The sequence below is a fragment of the Phyllostomus discolor genome, chromosome 9 (assembly GCF_004126475.2).
Source record: "Phyllostomus discolor isolate MPI-MPIP mPhyDis1 chromosome 9, mPhyDis1.pri.v3, whole genome shotgun sequence".
In the NCBI taxonomy this organism is placed as follows: Eukaryota; Metazoa; Chordata; class Mammalia; order Chiroptera; family Phyllostomidae; genus Phyllostomus; species Phyllostomus discolor.
The window spans coordinates 48,902,078-48,918,323 of NC_040911.2; the positions used below are offsets into that span (position 1 = coordinate 48,902,078).

At 36.3% G+C, this 16,246-nt stretch overlaps 1 protein-coding gene across 3 annotated transcripts in view; it reads right to left on the reverse strand.

The window, feature by feature from the left end:
• The window catches only part of PPP4R1 (protein phosphatase 4 regulatory subunit 1), a 77,185-nt gene that overhangs the window by 49,864 nt on the left and 11,075 nt on the right, over positions 1-16,246 (reverse strand). For 2 of the 3 annotated variants that reach the window (XM_028523659.2, XM_036009323.1), the window contains 2 exons: positions 2,653-2,737; positions 1,704-1,810 (listed from right to left, as the gene is read on the reverse strand). In XM_028523659.2, coding sequence (XP_028379460.1) covers positions 1,704-1,810; positions 2,653-2,737 — 192 coding nt within the window. Of the gene's footprint in view, positions 1-1,703; positions 1,811-2,652; positions 2,789-16,246 lie in introns of all 3 variants that reach the window. The other variant, XM_028523658.2, reaches the window with a different exon arrangement.

The window sequence follows — 16,246 nt, forward strand, 5'->3', positions numbered from 1 at the left end:
TTTTTACCCCAAACTTTCAGGGAAAAAATCTTTCATTTTAATTTTTTTAATTCAATTTTTTTATTTATTTAAAAAACCAATTATTGTATTCTAGGGTATTATGCATAGAGATATCATTATTGCTTTCCAGAGTTACAATTTTAATGCATAAGCATAAATAAAAGAATTAAAAATATTTACACAGACATGGAATTAGTACTACCCATATATAATGTGCATCCTTATTTTTCCCTCAGAAATTGGGCAAAAAAGGGTGCATTACACATGGTGAAATATGGTAAATACATATTTCTCTTTCAAGAATATCTATGTCTCTACTAAGAAATAAGTAATCACAATGGGATGCAACATTGCCAAAAACTTAAATTGTAACCATGCCAAATCAAAACATAAATTATAAGCACAAATTACAGTTGATGAGACTCTCCTAAAACTGTTCTGGAACAAGCATATACATGAGCAATTATGTATACAGATCGTCACAATGACAAAGGTTATTAGTAAGGTTACAAATAATTTTTATACCTTAAAAAAATAAAAATTATTTAAGGTATGTCAATAGTAAAAAGATATTCCCATATAATGAACAGCTAACTAAAACATGAGCTCAACTAAAAATTAAAAGACTGGCTGACATGCCAAAAACTTCATTAGAAATTGAAAGATAATGCATTTTAATAGTTTTTAAGAAAAAAAAATTTATTTTTTAATTGTTCCTAAAGTGAATTCTAAAACTTTGCTTAAAACTTAATGTTAGGTTAAAATGGTAAATTTTATGCACATTTTACCACAATAAAAATATTTTTAGAAAAACTTAACTGTTTCATGCCTCAAATCAAGTTTACCTCTTTTTAAAGCAGACCCTCCTATTTTCACTTTGGAGATACACAGCTTTGGTTTTACAGTGAGTGAGTAACATTTTTTGCAAGTGGGAAGAAAGCATACAAAAATATTTTATATATGCCTAAAAAATTTATAGCTCAAGCCATCCCTTTTAAATTATTCAAAATTATTTTTAAAGTTTTTATTAAGCCTAAAATATTCACATGCAGGATGCAAGACAATGTTAAAATTTTTCTTTTAAAAAAATTGTTTTTATTTATTCAACACAGAGAGGAAGGGGGAGAGACAGAGAGAAACATCAAGTCATTCCACTTATTTATACGTTCATTGGTTGATTCTATTTTAAAATATGTATTTACTTTTACAGAGAGGGAAAAAGAGAGGGAAAGAAACACCAATATGAGAGAGAAACATCAATCAGTTGCCCCTCGCAGTTGCCCAGGTAGAACAAACCCACAAACCAGGCATGTGACATGACCTAGAATGGAACTGGAGAGCTTTTGCTTTGCTGGATGACACCCAACCAACCGACCGAGCCACGGTGGCCAGAGCAGATGATTCTTGTATGTGCCCTGACCAAGGACCAAACTCAAAACCTTGGCATATTGAGATGATGCTCTAACCAACTGAGATACTTAGCCAGGGCTTGTTAAGATTTTTCTACTGAGAAATTTCCAAAATTAAACCACATGGGCCTACCATAAAATGTCTGGATTTTAGTAATAGGATTTTACTTTCTTGTTTACTAATGGGTTTGATAACTTACTTAGGAAAAATTTTATTAAATTTCTTATCACAGTGTTTCATTAGTTTTAAAAACAAATTTTGTAAAAGAAAACTTTCTCTGCGTAAACATATACCTGAATCGTCAGCTAATCTGCTAATTCTTTCCAAAACAGCAATACAATCTCTTTCATCATCGCAGACTTCCCTCAATGTATCCAGCAAACTCCGGGCCACCATTTGTCTACACACACACAAAAAAATTATATAGTGTTCAGTGTCATCAATACTTAATATTCATAATTTCAAAAGGCAGAATCTATATAGTTTTAAAGAAAATGTTTTCTTATACATTTTATAACATATATTAAAGCCTCTAATTTCCTAGGTGACAAATGCCAGTATGGATTTTATTTTAACAAGAAGAATCCGAATGTTCCCTAAAATATTTTTCATCTTTACTGATTTAACAAATTTATAAGGTCAATGAAATTTCATTTCTGTAATCTTCAATTGTAATAATGGAAAAATTTACTCTTCTTTATTATAAAAAACATCTTTACATATTTTTACTAGATGAATGTTATATATCTATACTTAAAAACCATAAACAAAGACTTTCAGATTTCCCAGAAAAGTCTGATATAGGTAGTCTTGTGACCACCGGAGAAACGATGCATTAGGAAGAGTGTTATCTCTTAGCCACTCTATGTCACAGTTCTCTTGACCACCACCTGGCACATAGTAGGTACACAACATCATTTGCTGAAAGAGTAATGTACTCCTCAGTGATCACTTTACACAATATCAAAATTATGCCTAACAGCAAAGAAGCGATGTTTTTTTTTTTTTTTTTTTTTTTTTGCCAAAAAAGGAAAAAAAAAGAGTGCTATGTTGTTAGTAGGATCAAGGAGAAAACAACTATAAAAGAGGCTGTGGCTGTGACTATTATGAGAGCTTGGTGACTCAGACTGTACACGTTAATAATACCTACTTTAAATCGGGTAATTTTATTTTCCCTCTTGAAATTAATATAATAAAAACCATCCTTCCATTTCCACTTTAATGAGAATAATATGTACATACCTGTTATATACGTTCTCACTTGCAGCATACTTGTCCAATCTCCCCAGTGGCGTCAACATTTCATCTTGTGAGACAAAGTCCAGGGCTGAAGGTATAATAATCACATCAGACTCTGAGCTGTAGTCATCCACACCAACTATCAGAGACATCAGAAATACTCCTTATAACACTCTGAAACTAAAAAGTACCCCTTGCCTGTCTGAAGCAGCATAAGTAAAACTGCTCTTAATGAATCTGGAGTGGCATAAAGAATCACAGGAAAATCTTAGAATCAATTCAGAAGCTATGACAACTGAAGGATGCTTCCTCTGGTTTTTTTTACAGATATGTTCTAAATTGCCTCTAGAAGCACAGGAATCAGAAGATGTAGAAACTCAGTACGGGGTGGACACAGAAAAGAGTGATCACACAAACCTGAGTACTTACACATTCAATCAGAACCTAACTTGTAAATAAATAAAATGTCAAACACTGAGAGTTAATTCTGCAATGCAGTCAGAGAAAAACCTAATATACAGAACAGAAAGGTAAGAATTAAAGCAAACTTCTCATTAGAAACAATACAAGCCAGAAGACTGAAGGAAAAAAAATGTCAACCTCCAATTCTATACTCTGTAAGTACAAATCTTTCAAATATGTTTGAAATTCATATCTTTCAAATACAAAGGTGAAATAAAGACTTTTTCATACATATAAATGCTGACAGATATCACCAGCAGACCTGCACTGTAAGATTAAAGGCAGTCCAAGCAAAAAGAAAATTATACCAGGCAGAAATCTGGATTTACAACAAAGAAATGAAGAATATCAGAAATGGTAAATATTGGGTAAATATAAAAGCCTTCTTGTTTAAAGAAAAAAATGTACTATAAAATAAAAAGATAAAAAAATGTACCAAGAGACAACATATACAGAAGTAAAATGTATGATTATACTAGCACAAAGGCAGGAAAAAAGTAAAGTATACTGTCCTGAGGTTCTTACACTGTATGTGAAAAGATACATATTACTTGAAGGTAGACTATAATAAGTTAAAGATACTATATACTAATTATAAACTCTGTAGCAACCATTAAACATCAAAAAACCAACCCAAGACATAGAGCTAGTAAGCCAATAAGAGCCATAAAATAAAGTCATAAAAAATACTCATCCAAAATAAAGCAGAAAAAGAGGATGAAGGAACCGACAGAACAAAAATAATAAGATGAGCGATTTAAACCCAAACACACTAAGAATCCCTTTCCGTGCAAAGGGTCCAAATAGCCCAATTAAAAAGCAGAGTGTCAAATTGGATTAAAAATAACACCTAACATGAAATAATTACTTAAATATAGTACAGATAAATTTTATACAGGTTATTCTGATCTGCAATTCATCGCCAAGTACCTTAATTATGAACCAGTTATGAAAATCACTCTCATTTGGCCTCAGTTTTCTCCTCTGCAACTCAAGACTGTAGACCTGGCATGACTTCAAAGGTACCTTATACAGGCTCTAGAATTCTATGTCTATGACCAAACTATTTCAGTCTTGACTCACAATTGTTAATCTTAAAGAGAAACATTAATAATATTAATTCTGATCTATGGAAATTAAGCGGCTGTGGAGAAGACTCCTAGAGCAGTGATTGCCCAACATAACTGAGTTTAAGACTAGCTTGGAGCACTTACCTGTAAAATGCAGGTTCCCAGATCTCATATGTAGACACTGATATATATACATATACATATATATATATATATATATATAGACTTGGAGTGAGGCTCAGGAGCATTCATTTTTAAAAAATACCCTCACCTCATACATGCATCACACACACATCTTTCCCCTGCTTGATAATCTATAGCTTCAACAATCAAATGCAAGATTGTTGAATAATCATATTTGAGAAACATACTCCTAGAGGGTAACAAAATCGTATTTCGACTCACCTTTTGTCACCACTATCAATCACGGCTGACAATTATTTCTATACAAAAGGAAGTATTACACTCTGGCAGAGGCACTGGCAACAAAAGGTTCATTTCTACTTCCCAGTATCGCTATGCCATCTGTCAGTATTTGTGGAATCACTCTGGCCTCAGTCATCCTCTCCAAATTCAAGATTTCCTCAACAATTCTTGATTAGACTAATAAGGCTCTACTTTTATCTTTGTGGAGGCTACAAAAATACTGCACACTTAAGTCTTACCCAGTCACACCCTACAAATTCCTGCCACAGATTACGGAGACAAAAACAAAATATAATCAATAAAAAATTATCACCACTAATGAAAAAAATTCTACAGCATGTAACATAAGTGATGGTATAGTCAATAATATCCTCACATAAAATAGATGGCATAGAGGGAGTAAATGTAGCTATATACTGTTATAAAAACTCTATAGCTATGCAAAGTTTACGTTAACTTTAAATAGATTACAATAAAATAAAGATGCAAATTACAATCCTTAGGAGTAATCTCTAAAACATGCAAGAAAGGATAGCTAGAAAGGCAATAGCCCTGGCTGGTGTGGCTCAGTTAGTTGGAGCATCGTCCCATAACCGAAGGGTTGCAGGTTCAGTTCCCAGTCAGGGCACGTACCTAAGGTCTCAGGTTTGTTCCCCAGTCCGGGTGTGAACGATCCCCGGTCTGGGCGCATACGGGAGGCAACTGATCAATGTTTCTCTCCTACATCGATGTTTCTCTCTCTTTCCCCCATCTTCTCTCTCTAAAAACAATGAAAAAACGTCCTTGGGTAAGTATAACAAATTTCTTTCTTAAGGCAAAGAATAAATAAAATTGAATTTTAAAAATTAAAATTTTAATTAAATTTAATTAAATTAAAAGTTTAATTTTTGAATTTTAAAAATTAAAATGAGCAGGATATCTCTTACCGTCCTGCTCCTTCCCGCCTGCCTGGAAAATGAGTTATCCCTTTGTCCAATCTATCTATTCCTTATCATCAAGTCAACAGTAGCCTAACACTACCCCACAATTCACCTCACTTCATCTCAGCACGCAGGCCTTGTAACATCTCATATCACCACAAGGATGAGTACAGTACAGTAAGATGTTCTGAGAAAAAAAAAATGAGACCCCTACATTCACAGCTTTTATTAGAGTACATGGTTATAATTTTTCTATTTTATTGCTAGTTATTGTTAATCTCACTGTGCCAATTCTTGAAAAATACAGGAGTATGCCAAGTAGGACAGATGGCAAGAAGAGGGTATTGTAAGCAAAGAAATCCAAAAAACCATGTTATATTTAGCAAACTTAAAAGTAATGTAGTACAGGTGGGGCATAGTGTTCACACAGACTTGAAGCAGGAGCAGTAGGGGAATGTGACCAAGCAAAATTAACGTAGCCTTCTAATTTTAGATAGTAATGTTATTATATTTTGTAAAATCCTCTTGCCTGGCTAGAGAAATCACATTACCACCCAGTAGTTAGAAATAGCATTTGAGATTCTAAGAAATAACTTAGTTAAATTCCATAATTACCTCCTTTAAGCAACAGACAATTCCACGAAGTATATAGACTCATTCAACTATGAGGTAATAAAATCCAATTAAAAGTATCAATTATTAATTAAAACCATCATTTCTTTTTGAAAAGTAAGAAAAAGCAAAGATCATGATGGTTTTAGTCTCTGTCTTTACACAGCATTCTGAGGCCACATTTCACTCTCCTTCTAATTATCCCACCCTTAGTTGTCAGAGAGCAGAGGAGGGAAGGTACAGAGAAACCTAGTCTCCTCAAGACTACACCATTCTAACTCAGTGGAGATGGTTCTAGTTCTACCTGCATTAATACTATGAAGTAAGACTCTTTTCTTAACAATGCTTCATATACTATAAGTTCATGCTAACTTCATGCTGAGTCAGTAATAAATTTGAATCTACTATTGTTAAATCTTTCAATTCTCTCAGAATGTTTCAAATCCCTATTCTAATTCAAACCATCAGCCTCCAGTCCTTCCTTACTATCACACATGCTTTTGATGTGCTCTATAGGGGAAAAAGTGCCAGCAACAAGGGAAATGAAAGCAAGGAAGAGGATAGTTTAGTGGTGTACCTGATCACCATTCTACTGCATGACCATACACATATGCTTACGGGCATTAGGGAGGAGACTAAAAGGTGCCACAGCTGTTCTTGCACACTTCTCAAAATAGAGCATCTTACTACCGCTGTCTATTTTCCAACAACATGGCCTAACACCAACCACCTCATCTAGGAATAAACTACAAAAACAATAAATTACAGTTACAATGGTGGAAGAAAAATGTGACTGTTACACTTGTATGTAAAACCATGAAGATCATACCTTATGAACATGTTGATAAAAGTGATTAAGGGCAATTCTGACTACATGGGTGTCTTCCTGACACAATGAATCTGGAACTTCAGCTGCTTTTCTCTAAAATGACTTTTTCAGTAAAATTCTCAAAGGTATAGTTCGTTTCATAGCCTTTCACCTCTCCATCAACACAAATATAACCTGTCCTATTTTTCACTCTTGGGAATCTCTTCTCAAAGATTAGCAATAATATGCCAAAATTGAGGGGCCCTGCTTAGACCTACTTTCTCAACCTCTTTACATGTGACAAAACCAACTCTCCCTACCCCAACAGTGTCCTCTCAAATTCTCTTTTCTTGTGTTTTCTGACACAATCCTGAGTATTTTTCTACCTTTCCAGACTATTCTTACTTCTTTCTGATCCTTCTATATAAAATAGATAGCACAGAGTGAATGAAGCTATCTTTCCATCTACTTTTGTCCTCATATAAATGCATCACACGCACACCCCTCCTCTCCTTGGTAATCTGCAGCTTCGATAATAATTTATGATATGCAGATGGCCCCCCCCAAAGATCTTCTGCTCTGATCACCAGATCCACAGTTTCAGATACTTCACAGAATCTTAAACTGATCTTATAAAAATGATCTCTTCCTCATGACTTTTCAATTACCATCTTTCTCCTCACTAACCCTGAATTCTCAAACATGAAGTTTTGTTACTTTTTTTACCATACCTTTCTTGTCCCCCTATCTAACTAGATGCTAAGAACTATAAATTCTACTTTTATAAGTATTCTGTGTTCTCACCTCTCATTTCCCAACATCCTAATTCAGAGGCTCTGATATCTTTTGCTTAGAGCAAATTGGGGTATCCAAACCCCCTGAGGTAGACAAAGATTTTCCTGAAAATAAATCCTATGTCTAACTTTAAGGGATATTCCAGTTGTCCACCCCAAAAATGTGCCTGGGGATTTGGATCACAATTTCTGCCTCCCATCAGACAAAGAACAGTATCTCAAGGCTACCTGTGATGCACTTGACACAAAGGGATACACTGATGAAAAGCAACAAGACAAAAAAGCATGCATTGCCAAACAAAAGGGGGCCTTGGAGAAATCAACTCTCTAAAGCTAAATATTTTTACAAGTTGAGGTATTTTCAATCCGTTGCTTTCAAAAGACTGAAAATTTTGGGTGCATAAGTTGGAGGAAGTTCAAGGAAATTAGTGGCATTGCTAACAATACTCTATCAACTTATTTATGTCAAGAGAATCTCTCAGTGCTTATAGACCTTAAGATAAAAAAAAGGAATTGATGCTAAATGTTGTTTCCTCATTCTAGCAATAAATTACAGTCATCCACAAATACCTAATTATTTGTTAAAGCCCTATCCATTTCATTAATTAATGCTTATTGAAGGGAACTAAGGTTTTTTCTTTTGTGTATACTGATTTTAAGCTGTTTATTAAGAAAAACAAGAAGCAGAAAGAACCTCTGACACTTCCCCCTTTCCTACCCAAGAGATTTAGAAAAAAACCAGCTTCAAGAAGATTTAGGAAGTTCACCTTAGCCTAATTTGAGGTAAGTATGGTAAAATAAGAGGGCTTTAAGCTGGGGCCTGTAAGCTAAATACCCCCCCCCCACACACTGCCCGCAACACACACAATCCCCAAGTCCCAGGTTTTCAGAGCTGTCCAGCAAGAATTTTCCAGTCCAGTCTGGCTGGCTCTTCTTCAAGCACTAGTAAATTGCCCGTTCTTACTTCTAACACCCTGCCCCACCCTTGCTCCTTTTTCTGGAAATGTCATTTATACCAATCTTTCCTTATTGTCTTTGAAATTTTCATGCTTATGCTATTTTTCTCCTGTCTCTGTTAATTTGATTAGCACATCTAGAAGAACTTAGAAGGTAGAAGTATTAACTTTTTTTTAGCCCTATTATTTTTTAGCCGCATTATTCAATAAAATTTTTGTTTACAAAGTGTTTATCATTTGTAATACATTCTGATTGATCAACTGAATATTAATAACAGAAACCAAACTGATGTTTTGTGACCACAGAAAATTAGAATTTTCAATTTCTCTTTATATACATGTTTTTGGTACAAAGAAATGTCATAAGGTAATAGTTAAAACTTTTAAGCATAAAGATATATTGTAAAATTCTTATAGAAAATGAAAAGAGAGCAAGAAAAAAGAACTATATAAAATTCCCAATTTAAAGAGTTTAATTCCCAATTTAAAGAGTTTATTATTGAATTTTTTTAATTGGATGATAATGGGTATAAAAGTGCTATGGTATTTAGATTCTATTTTTTAAAGTGATACAACAGTGTCATTTCTCTAAAGTAACTTTAATGTTAAAATGCATCAGAGTTTTCAAAATTATTTTAGGAGGTATATAGGAATTAAGTGTGAAGACCACTGCCCTAGACTATTACAACTGCCTCAATCAACCTACTCCAGTCTCTCCTCATTCAATCCAGTTTACATATCAGAAGTATTTCTACCTTCATTAAGTACTAGTCTCTGCAACACATTCCCTGCCCTTCCTCCTCTCTCTCCCTCGACCCCCACCCCGACACCTCCAGGCAATATGAATTAGGGTGCAACTTTCTAAGGCTGTAACTCAAAAGTCTCCATGATCTAATCCCCAATTTATTCTCCTCCACTGCATGTAGCCCATGCTGGGACCCATTCTCTGCCATGTGCCCTACTACTCTGCTGTATTAAGTGAGTTCATCTGTCCCATTTCTGCCCCTTTTATCATCATCTCAGTTTAAATTTACCTATTTACAAAACCATCAAGGAAGCATTTTCTATTCTTTCTAATTAAGATATCCCTGTAGTCCCTTGCTTATACTCTGTCAATAATTACAGTGTTTGAGTTATTTTTTTCTTTTTTTCATTCTCTTCTACTTCCCTCCCCTTAAAAGGGATAAATTTCTTTGAAGACAAAGACTGTCTTGCTAATCTTTTTTATTACCTAAAAACCAGTTTAAGGCTTCTCTTGAAGAATGCAAATTCATTAATATCTGTTAATGAAAAGGGAGTCCCTAGAGATACTTGCAGGGATAAGGGTGTTTTAACTGTGCTTTATCCTCCTCCAAGGTATTCACAACATTAGCATGTTAATAACTTTAAGAAGTACCACACCAAAGAAAACTGATTTATTTATACAACCTAACTTTTTACCAAGTGTGATCAAAACAACCTTCTATTCCACACCGAGCCTCTAATAATATCCTCTACAGCAGAAAAATGCTGATAATCTGATCTTCCCTTCAATTTTTCCCTTGATACTGCTCAGGCCATATTAAACTTGCCACATTTTATTTTGTTTCCCAAGTCTGTACATCTTAGAAAATGAAAGATGGTGAAATACACCGATACACCATAGAGATTTAATCATTTTATAAAGACTTGAGATACTAAAATAATATTTTAGCAAACAAACCAAAAATGAATAGAGAGGGCAACATCTTCTGTAAAGCAGAATGCCAACCAGGTAAGAACCATCAACAACACTTTCTAACACTGCTGGACAGAAGTTTATTTTGGGAATGGGCTATTTCCCAGTGTCAAATTATTTATTCCCCTTACTAATTACAAAAGGAAATGAACAGAATTTTGAAGTATAAAAGTCTGGAAGACATCACCTTTACAAAGCAGTTAAAATTACCACCACCAATAACAGACAACTGACATCAGGTGCATCTTGAAGCAGCACTGATAGTATCATAGTATTACTTATGCAGTATTCCTGCCCCCCCCAAAGCATAATCTGAATCAAAACATGAGGAAACAGACAAAACCAAACTGACTCTTCAAAATACCAGTATCGTGAAAGATAAAGGCTGAGAACTGTTCCAAATTAAAGACATGACAACTAAATGCAGTGCCAAAGTCTTGAGTTGGAAAAACAACTCCTATAAAGAGTATTACTGGACAAATGGACAAATACTGAAGATAAACTATATATTACATAGTTCAATGGTACCGATGTTACCTTTTCTACATTAAATTAGTGACTGTGAGAGTATGACCTTGCTTTTAGGAGACACAGACTAAAAGATCATGATCTCTACCACTTATTCTCAGAAGGTGCAGTGAAGAAGTTCAGATTCAAAATAATGTATACATTACATTGTGTGTGTGTGTGTGTGTGTGTGTATATAACTGAGGGAAAAATAGAGCAAACTGGCAAAATGCCAACAATGGTTGAATGTTTTGTGTAGTACTGAAAGTTTTCAAAGTTTAATTTAAAGTAAGTTATTTCATTATTTGACTGTAAATTAGGTTTATGGCCTTATTTAGTGTGGTCAGAAAAATCAAGATTCATCTCAGCAAAAGTATATAGTAAAAGCTTGCTGTTTGCTGGGCACTGTGCAATGGGTAAAGAATAAAAATGTTATTAGACCTTGAACTTACACTATAGTGAGGAGTCAGTAAACTATGGCCAGCAGGTTAAACTGGCCCAAAACTGTTTTTGTAAACAAAGTTTTATTGCAAGACAACTGTACTCATTCATTTATGTATTGTCTATCACTGCATTCACCCTACAAATGGCAGATCTGAGTAGGTGCAACAGAGAGGATGTGACCCACAAAACCTATTGTAAAATATTTACTACCCGGCCCTTTACAGAAGTTTTCCAACCCTTGAACTAGTAATATAGCAGAAATGCAATTAAGTCATTGCTTGGGGACAAAAATTAATACAAAGAGAAAAATAAATTTGAAGGACCTTATAGCCTCAAGCAAACAGGTATGTGAACTTTCAATTTGTACTTTGTAACAATGTTTTCAGAAATCTTTCCTTCAAATATATTGTGTTTATTAAATCCCTACAAATAATCATTTACTAATAAGTATAAACTTGTCCTATAGTGTGTTTAATCTCACAATTAAGTTGAAGCAAGAATAATCTGAAAGAAAAGAGTATACAAGGTCTGTCTGGAAAAAGTCCAGCCACTATTAATATGGCAAGAACAGTTTGCATGATATTGATGTAACTTGGCAGCCAAGAAAAGTGGACTGGATTGCACATGCATGAACAATGACAACTTCACTGTACTAGTCAGTGGGGGCAGAAGACACCAATGAATGAGCATCTGTACTGTGTGACTGTCACATTCAAAATGACTAAGCAAGTAGGACAATGAATCTGCATCAGGTTTTACATTAAACTCAAAACATTCCTCTGCAGAAACTATTTGGATGATTCAGAAGACTGCAGCTTTGGGTGACTGGTGATTGGCAGCTTCATCGCAACAAGGCACCCACTCATGTACAGGTTTTTGGCAAAATATCAAATCAACCAAGTGACTCTGTCCCCCTACAGCCCGGATTTGGTCCCCGACTTCTGGCTTTTCCCAAAACTAAAATCACCTTTGAAAGGAAAGAGACTTCAGATCATCAATGACATTCAGGAAGTATGACAGAGCAGCTGATGATGATTGGGGGAACGGTGTGAGGTTCCAAGGTGCCTACTTTGAAGAGAACTGAGGTATCACTGTCCTATGTACAATGTCCCTTTTCTTTTTTTTCCATTATTTTTAAAAGACTTTATTTGGGGACTGCCAGCCAAGATGGAGGTGTAAGTAGACACACTGTGCCTCCTTGTACAACCAAGATAGGGACAAGAACAATTTAGAAACAGAACACCACCAAAACTGACAGAAAACTGAACTGCATGGAAGTCGGACAACCAAGGAGTTAAAATAGACACGTTCATCCAGACTGGTAGGAGGGGTGGAGTTGGGCAACCTGGCGGAGAGGGGTCCCGGCACAAAGAGTGGTGGGACCGGGCACATAAGGCATCCCAGGCGTGCGAGACCACAGCGGGCAGACCCTGGGCGCACAGGCAGTGGCTGGCAGACCCTTGGCTCAGGGTGGGAACAGGCAGGCCCAGCAAGGCAGCAACTGTGAAGCAAGGCACTACAAGCAAACCAGGGTCCCAGGACCTGGAAATAGAGCCTTAGGGCACTGACTGAAAACACCTGTGAGGGTTGAGGCACAGGGACAGACTACCAGCCTCACAGAAGAGTTCATTGGAGAGACCCACAGGGTCCTAGAATGTGCACAAGCCCGCCCACAAAGGAATTAGCCCCAGAAAGGCCCAGTTTGCCTGGGGGACGTGGCAGAAGGGACTGAAGTCTGGTGGAGAGTGCAGCAAGCGCCATTGTTCCCTCTTGGACCCCTCCCCCACATAGAGCATCACAACCCAGTGACTGGGTTGCCCCGCCCTGGTGAACACAGAAGGCTCCGCCCCTCATACATAACAGGGGCGACAAGACAAAAAAAAAAAGGCCCAACAGAAGAACAGATCAAAACTCCACAGCAAATACAACTAAGTGACCAAGGAGATAGCCAACCTATCAGATGTACAGTTCAAAGTACTGGTGATCAGGATGCTAAGAGAACTGGTTGAATATGGTCACAAATTAGATGAAAAAATGAAGGCTATGCTAAGGGAAATGAAGAAAAATGCACAGGGAACCAACAGTGATGGGAAGGAAACTGAGACTCCAATCAATGCAGTGGACCAGAAGGAAGAAAGAAACAACTAAACAGAAAAGAATGAAGAAATAAGAATTCAAAAAAATGAGAGGTTTAGGAACCTCCAGGACATCTTTAAACGTTCCAATATGCCTGAATTATAGGGGTACCAGAAGGGGAAGAGGAAGAGCAACAAGTTCATTTGGAAAAGTTATTTGAACACATACTAAATGAGAATTTCCCCAATCTGGCAAAGGAAATAGACTTCCAGGAAGTCCAGGAAGCTCAGAGTCCCAAAGAAGTTGGACCCAAGGAAGAACACACTAAGGCACATCATAATTACATTACCCAAGATAAAAATGAAGGAGAGAATCCTAAAAGCAGCAAGAGATAAGGAGACAGTTGCCTACAAAGGAGTTCTCATCAGACTGTCAGCTGATTTCTCAAAAGAGACCTTACAGGCAAGAAGGGGCTGGAAAGAAGTATTCCAAGTCATCAAAGGCAAGGACCTACATCCAAGATTGCTCTATCAAGCAAAGCTTTCATTTAGCATGGAAGGGCAGATAAAGTGCTTCTCAGGTAAGGTCAAGTTAAAGGAGTTCATCATCACCAAGCCCTTATTCTATGAAATGTTAAAGGTACTTATCTAAGAAAAAGAAGATAAAAAACATGTATAGTAAAATGACAGCAAACTCAATTATTAACAACCACACCTAAAATGAAAACAAAAACAAAAGCAAACTAAGCAAACTAGAACGAGAAGAGAACCACAGAAATGGGGATCACATGAAGGGTTATCAACAGGGGAGTGGGAGGAGGAGGGGGAAAAGGTACAGAGAATAAGTAGCATAGATGGTAGATAGAAAATAGGGGAAGGGCAAGAATAGTATGGGAAATGTAGAAGCTATAGAACTTATGACACATGGACATGAACTAAAGAGGGGGAAATGTGGGTGGGAGAGGGTGTGTAGGGTAGAAGGGAATGAAGGGGTTAAAGGGACATCTATAATTGCATAATCAATAAAATATATTTAAATTAAAAGAGACTTTACTTATTTTTAAAGAGAGAAGAAGGGAGGAAGAAAGAGAGGGAGAGAAACATCAATATGTGGTTGCCTCTTGCACATCTGCTACTGGGGACCTGGCCCACAACTCAGGCATGTGCCCTGACTAAGAACTGAATCAGCAACCCTTTGATTCATAGGTGGGTGCTCAATCCACTGAGCCACACTAGCCAGGGCCTATGCACAATGTTTCTTGTATCTTCCATATTCTTCAATAAATGTCTCTATTTTTATTATATGGCTGGATGCATTCTGGACAGACTTTGTATTCAGCTTCTAACATCATCATAACAGACAGGGTCCTACACAGGACAGAAAGCATTTTAGCTACGAAATAATTAAACAGCATGCTATTACCTTTCTATCCCCCAGCAAGTTTAGGAGGTTAAATGACCTAAGTAAGTTATAAATCTAGGGAGGCCAAAATTGGAAGGCAGTGAGAGCACAATAAAAAGTAATCAGTAAGTAAAATAATATTATATCAGGTTTAATTTAACCTACCACCTTCAAGTTAGGTAACCAAGCAAATTAATCAGTAAATAAGCCTCATCAAGTACCACTTTTATAAATTTGTGGGACTATATACCTCTCAGGGGAATATTAGAAATAATGTTACAGCACAATGTCTAATATACACTATGATAATTAAAAGAATTTTAAATCCAGAAATTTCTCCCATCTTCCTTTTGCAGCAAATTAAAGAGCTATGTTAGATGATACCTAGGAAAAGAATATTAAAACCTACAAGGTCTGAGTTGTACTCTAGCCTCTACCACCATTCCACCTTTATATTTGTGACACCTTGGGCCTAAACTTCCTCATGCTTAAAATGAGATGAATATATAATCTGTCCTCTAGCTCTTGATTTCAGTAATTCTGAGATAACGGGCTCATCAGAGGTATAGAACAACTCAAACTTTAAGTTTATGTGATCCTATAGATCAGAGGTGTCAAACTCATTTTGACCAGGGGCCACATCAATCTCGCAGTTGACTTCAAAGGGCCGAAATAATTTTAGGACTGTGTAAAGGTAACTACTCCTTAACTGTTAAGCAGTTGAAATTACATTTGGCCCTTTGAAAGCAACTGCAAGGCTGATGTGGCCCCTGGTGAAAACGAATCTGACACCCCTGCTATAGATGATGTAACAAACCAATTAAAATATAAAATTAAGCTTTTGTTTACCAATATTCCTTTGTTACCAGTAAGGCTCACTCAAATGGGTGAAATGTACTTTAAGCAAGATAAAAATAAGCAAGATGTTGTTTCTCTTAATCTGGTAATCAATATGATTAAAATGAAAGTGGGTTTACTAATCAAAAAGATGTGCTTTATTACAATAGAACCAGCAAGGCAAACATCTAGTGAATTTAGCCCTGGCTGGTGTGGTTCAGTGCACTGAGTGCTGGCCTGCAAACCAAAGAGTGGCAGGTTCCATTCTCAGTCAGGGCACATGCCTGGGTTGTAGGCTAGATCCCCAGTAGGGGGAATGTAAGAGGCAACCAAACATTGATGTTACTCTCCCTCTCTTTCTCACTCCCTTCCCCTCTCTCTAAAAATAAGTCTTAAAAAAAAAGAATTTAATCATTTTTAAATATATTTTATTGATTATGCTGTCACAGTTGTCTCATTTCTTTCTCCCTGTTATTTCCCTCCACCCTGCACTGCCCCCCCCCCACGGCATTCCCCCACCTTAGTTCGTGTCAGTGGGTCATACATGTAAGTTCTTTGGCTTCTCCA